Genomic DNA, 5,818 nt, shown 5'->3' with positions numbered 1-5,818 from the left:
TATTAACCGAATATGAAGAAATGCTTTATATCCTATTTATAATGATTGAAACCTATTTTTTGTAATTGACGTTTTGTTCTTCATGTGGTATTTTTAGCAATACTTGTTGTTAATTTCTATATTCTATTTGACGATAACAGTCTAAAGAAAATACTGATGTAGGGACAGATGATTTTTGGCTGAATGAAGATGAAAAAGGTAATTGTTTGGAATTACTGATGCTTTCCAAAAATATTCAGCACTCAGCTGTTATGTTCTGTTTTGTTTATTTTGGTCATGTCATTATTTGTTATATACAACCACATATTTAAACGAAATGGGCTTATATTATTCTAAATAGATATTTTACCTAAATGCCGTAAAATATTTTTAATTCGTCGTGACTTTTTCTCTTTTTTTTAATTTCAATTTCTGGAAGGTTTTGGAATTGTACAAACAGTTGTCATAAGATTAAAAAAAAGAACTACATTAGTATATAAACGGAGATAAAAAAAACATGCATTAACGGATAAGATCAAACCAATACGCGCCATTATTGTGCATTCTGAAAATATATGATACAGGGCGCCATAAAATATCGTACTGAAGTATGTTCTTAAACTAAGAAACCAATGATATTAATTTTGTGTATTAAAAATATTGCATAACTGGTCATATAAAACAATATACATTTGTCGTGTATTAAAACTGTAGGCAGACTCGTACATTTGAACAACAAAACGATAAGTATAATTCTAAATAACATATATTACACTTTTTTAAATAGAATCCTCTATTTTTTAACAGGTCTCCAAAGATATTTACTTGAATTTTATAGAGACGGATTTATTGAGATACCAGTTTCTCCACTTTCTACAAGTAACACGAAAAAGGTAGATGAATTTTATGTCCCCTTACAGGCAAATATTGTTTGCAAAAATAAGAATGAAAACGTGACCAAACTAATCGATGTGTTCCAGCAAGACAACAAATGCTTTCGAAACATATATTTAACTGGAGAAGCAGGAATAGGCAAATCAACCTTTTGCAGAAAACTGATTTCACTTTGGTGCAATGTTAAACAAAATCATGGGAAAATGTCAGCAAATTATTATCCTATCTTTTATTTTGAACCAGAATCCTCGTCAACGGTCAATCCTGTTCGGGTAGATGACGAGCTTGAAGATGACTATGAGCTATTTCTGTACGATGAATGTGAATCATCAAATATGTATTTTAGAGACGATAGTGAAGATTCAAGCACTGAAAATGAGGAATATGCGTTAAACACATATTTAAGCGACGATAGTGAAGATTCAAGAACTGAAATTGAGAAATATGCGTTAAACACTAATTTAAGCGACGATAGTGAAGATTCAAGCACAGAAACAGAGAAATATGCGATTTCAAATGAAAGAGAAACCCAGAATTCCTTTGCAACAGACATCAAATGTTCGAAAAACACAGAAACGGATACCGACAGTGCAGCAATCAAGAATTTTGATTTTCTTTTCTTTATTTCTCTCCGCGATACATTTCAAGAAGTTTCCATTGAAGAGATGATAATAAAACAGATTTTCTTTCACAAACCAAAACTTGCTGCATGTTTCAATAGAGTCATTGACAGAATTCCAGAGAAATGCCTAGTTATTCTAGATGGATTGGACGAGTGGACACCCCCCAAACCTTTGCCGACACATCCTACTGTCACTAGGGGTTTGCCTTTAAGCTCTGTTTATGGAAAATATTCAAAATTATTAACTACACGAAGATGGAAGTACGAGAGTCTTAATCCAAACATAAAAGAGGGTGATTCAGAAATTAGGATAACTGGCTTAGGAAAAAAATCATCAGAGAAACTTATTGAAAACATGTTAGTTGAAAGGGATCAAGTATTAGAATTTAAAATGGCAGTTGGAATGAGCAACACTAATGATTTGCTTTCAACTCCTCTTCTTCTAAAATTACTGATTTGCTTATGGCAAACAAATTCTAAACTCGAAAGATCTAAAACGGATCTGTATTGTTCTATTATCAATATAATGCTTCATCTGGCTGAAAAAAGGGAAAAAAGGGATGAAGTGAAATTGCCATTTGAAAATTCAGCGACCAATTTACCACTAATGTTGAGAAAATTTCGTTACATTGTGGAAAATAGCAAACTTGTTGGCACGCTTTCGAAATTCGCATTCAAGTCACTGTTTCAGGAACCATATGGATCATCGGTCGTATTCTCTGCTTTTGATTTGTCACAGCAAGGTTTGAGTTCAATTGAAACTCTTCTTTGTCTTCAAACGGGAATTCTAACACAAAAGTCTATATCTAATCAATCCTTTTTAATCCCAAAAGCATCATTGTCGTTAATCCATAAAAGTTTTCAAGAGTATTTTGCTGCCGTGTATGTTTCTATCGCTGAGGAAGAAAAATACAAAGAAACAAAGAAATTATTTTCATGCAGATGCTGCAAAACTAGTAACATTTTAGAGATGGCAAATGTCTTGTTTTTTGTAGCAGATTTAAGTCAAGATATATTTCAAGACATACTAAAATCAATAGCAAAATATTATGGTGGTATTACCTTAGACCCCGAAATGAATCTAACAATGCAATTAAGTGAAAAAGATTGTGTGCTTACAAACATTTTCCTAAGATGTAAACCACAGTCTGTTGTTATAAAATCAACAAATTTCGGTAAAGAAGGAATAAGGTTCTCAGGTCAAAATTACCAACTACGACTTGTAGAGCTCAGTTATGTACGCTTGACATATTCAGCTTTCAAAACATTGCTGGAAAGTATTCCTGTATCAGAAAAAGCTGTTGATGTTAATCTTGTATGTATTAGTTTGATAGACAATCAATTGACAGAAAGAATTAAATTGTCTGTTCATGTACAGAATGTTTCCAGATTGAAACTCAAATACACAAATCTTACCAAAGTAGAATTTATGCTGTCTGAAAATATCCGTTTTGTTGAATTGGCCGAAATTAATATGACTGACAGCGGTTTAAACACATTGATTAAATCTGTTTCAGCAACAAAAAGCGAAGTTGAAATTATAATACAGAATGTAATTCTCAAAAAGTCACAAGATATCTCTGATACCTCTAAATGTCGACTTTTAAACATAGTATTCAGCCCTTCAAAAGATAATGAAAATGTGAAATTGGGAACAATAAAAATTTGTAAATTTTATATGTTAAATGATAATAATCGTATACCATCGTCCGAATTAAGCATTGAACATGTTGATTTTACAAAGGTGTCATTTTCTTCTAAAGAATTTGAATATATTGATTCGGTAAATGCAATATCAATCGATTTAGGTAGATTTAAAATGTCAAATCAACATCATCAACTTCAAACCATAGAACTAAAAGATGTAGGTTTGACACAAACAGGATTCAAAACATTGCTAGAAAATGTTCCTACATCGAGGAATGGTGTAAATGTGACATTAGTTAGAATTGCTTGGTTATATATTGGCACCGTTTGTATTAGGAACGTTAGGGAGTTAAAGATTGAATCTACAAATCTTACTGGATTAAAAATTCGATGCCAGAGTATTTACTGTTGAATGACTCAACTAATAGACAAAAAAAGTGATTTTTTAAAAAAAATGATAGATTTTTTTCGGTTTAAATGCGCTTGAAAAATTACCCCTTAAAGTTAATTCGACAGAATGAACCTTCACTAGAAACCAATATGTGGCAGTCATTTCAGATAATTATGACTCATTCTCAATTTAGCGAACATTTGGCACCAGGAATAAGAATTCTTTGTACAAAATGCAAAGCGGATAGAGACGCATTTCATAGATTTGAACATTGTCGCCACATCAATTTGACGATTAAAATTGATGATGCGTTAGACCGTCCCATTTTGCCAAATGGAGTATATTACGCCCATGATTTTGAGACTCTTATGACGGAAATTGGTTTACATCACACAAATGTAATTAGAAAATTACTTAACGAAAATGATAAATTTCGTATTCTGCGGCCTTTCCGCAAAAAAAAAATCTGGAAGTAAAGTGATCCCTCGGAAGCATTAATCACAACAAACCCTAATTAATGTCTGGAAATTTGTGAATAAAAAAAGACTAAATGTACTTGCTCGTCTCTTGCATCATCGGAATGATGTATTGTACAATTTGGAAACAGTTTGACGATTGAGTGCTCTGTATGTCGTCTGGGTCAAGTATCTTTTCACGGATTTCTTTCTCCAGACAAAAGAATACCGATATAACCTCTTACAAATATATTTCAATAAATACAGGTTATTTTATTTCTTGAAAGCATTCTTTTTCTGATGAAAACACAATTATTTTCTTATAAAACTTTGATAAATTTACCCTACCTTTTCAAAAACCCTTCACTAGAAAAGAATAGCCAATGAACTTACCCAAATTTTCTAAATCCGAGTAAATTTTAAATCAATCTCGGTTTTAAAAGAAATTATATTTTCCAACATTGAACCATTATGAACAATTATTTGTATGAGGACATCTTCTTGGACATACAACAGCGTGTTAAGGAGCGGAAACATAAACTTATTGAGATGGAATTAATATCAATTAAGGAAATTACTCTCGTTCTGGATGAGCGAAATATCGGAATCATGTTAGAAATCCATTTTTTTTAATTTTCTTTAAATAATTTGTGTTTCTCAATGCACTGAAGGACCATGTCAACGTAACCAACCAGGTACGTTTGAATACAGTCTGTATTGTTTTTAGCTGGTTATGTCTCTGTCTTTTACGACGGTCAGATAAAAGTCCGACTGCAAAATATCCTTTATATGTATCATATTAATAAAGTGATCCTGTTCAATATGTTTGTATACTAAAAATCTATATTTATAATATGACTAACACCTGCAACATTTTCTTTTTTGCCATTTTGTACTTGCTTTAGGGATTAGGGTTTAAATTGACTGGTTATTATAAAGAAAACATTATACGTTGAAATTGCTTTAAATGAAATCCATTTGCACCTTTAAATTTTATCATTATAGAGTTATTTTTTATTATTTTCAAAACATGTGTGTGTTTCATGGATTTTTAGAATAATATATAATGACAAAAACTTCTGGTGTTATGAAAATTGCAAGCAAAAATGTCTTGATTGTGCCAGCAGAGTCTGAAAAAAAATGACCTGATTTTACTTTTACAATTTACAGCTTGATATGTCATGTCTTGTAAAGAAGCCTTCTACAGGTTTGATATAACATAGGTTGAAATTTGGTACTGAAACATCTTGAATTCTAAAATATATTTATTGGACAGTGCAATTTTATTATGCTTTGCACTGATGAAGGCATTTAGCCGAAACGTTTGCAATAAATAATTACTGAATGTTCGTGTTTGTGCGGCTTGTCTGTTTAAAATATATTTATAATACATGTATTAAGTATTATTTAAAGTTTTTACTATTTTACTTGTAAAATACAGTTCATTTTATGACATCTATTTCATCAAAGGGATAAAAAGATCACCTGACACTGATGAAATGTTACTTCATTACCGTTTAATAAAATTCTCGTTAAATAAAAAGTACGTTTCTTTTTTTTTATTTTAGATAACTCAAAACTCAAGAAATACTGATTTGTTTTCGACGTCCGAAATATCACCCATCCTTACCCCATTGAAGGTACATGATGCTTATAGAGAGAGTAAAAGAATATTTCATTTGCAGCGCAACGTCGTATTTTTACGTTTCCCGCACTTTTATAACATTACGTCATTGTTATATTTGTTATGATTATATTATACTTTTCAGTCTTAAGATATGTAAAAACATTTGAAAGCGCTAACTTTGTACTCTGTATTTCCCAAAACAT

At 31.2% G+C, this 5,818-nt stretch overlaps 1 protein-coding gene across 1 annotated transcript; it reads left to right on the top strand.

The window, feature by feature from the left end:
- The first annotated feature begins 59 nt into the window (after positions 1 to 59).
- LOC132742571 (uncharacterized) lies at positions 60 to 3,554 on the top strand. The gene is made up of 2 exons (XM_060731015.1): positions 60 to 198; positions 787 to 3,554. Exon 2 carries the CDS (start codon positions 1,077 to 1,079, stop codon positions 3,552 to 3,554), a length of 2,478 nt encoding a protein of 825 aa, XP_060586998.1. The 5' UTR covers positions 60 to 198; positions 787 to 1,076.
- The last annotated feature ends 2,264 nt before the right edge of the window (positions 3,555 to 5,818 follow it).

The sequence above is a fragment of the Ruditapes philippinarum genome, unplaced genomic scaffold (assembly GCF_026571515.1).
Source record: "Ruditapes philippinarum isolate M1 unplaced genomic scaffold, ASM2657151v2 ctg2742_1_1_1_1, whole genome shotgun sequence".
NCBI classification, from domain to species: domain Eukaryota; kingdom Metazoa; phylum Mollusca; class Bivalvia; order Venerida; family Veneridae; genus Ruditapes; species Ruditapes philippinarum.
The sequence above is the reverse complement of the archived record's forward strand: the minus strand, read 5'-3'. Positions and strand labels throughout refer to the sequence as shown.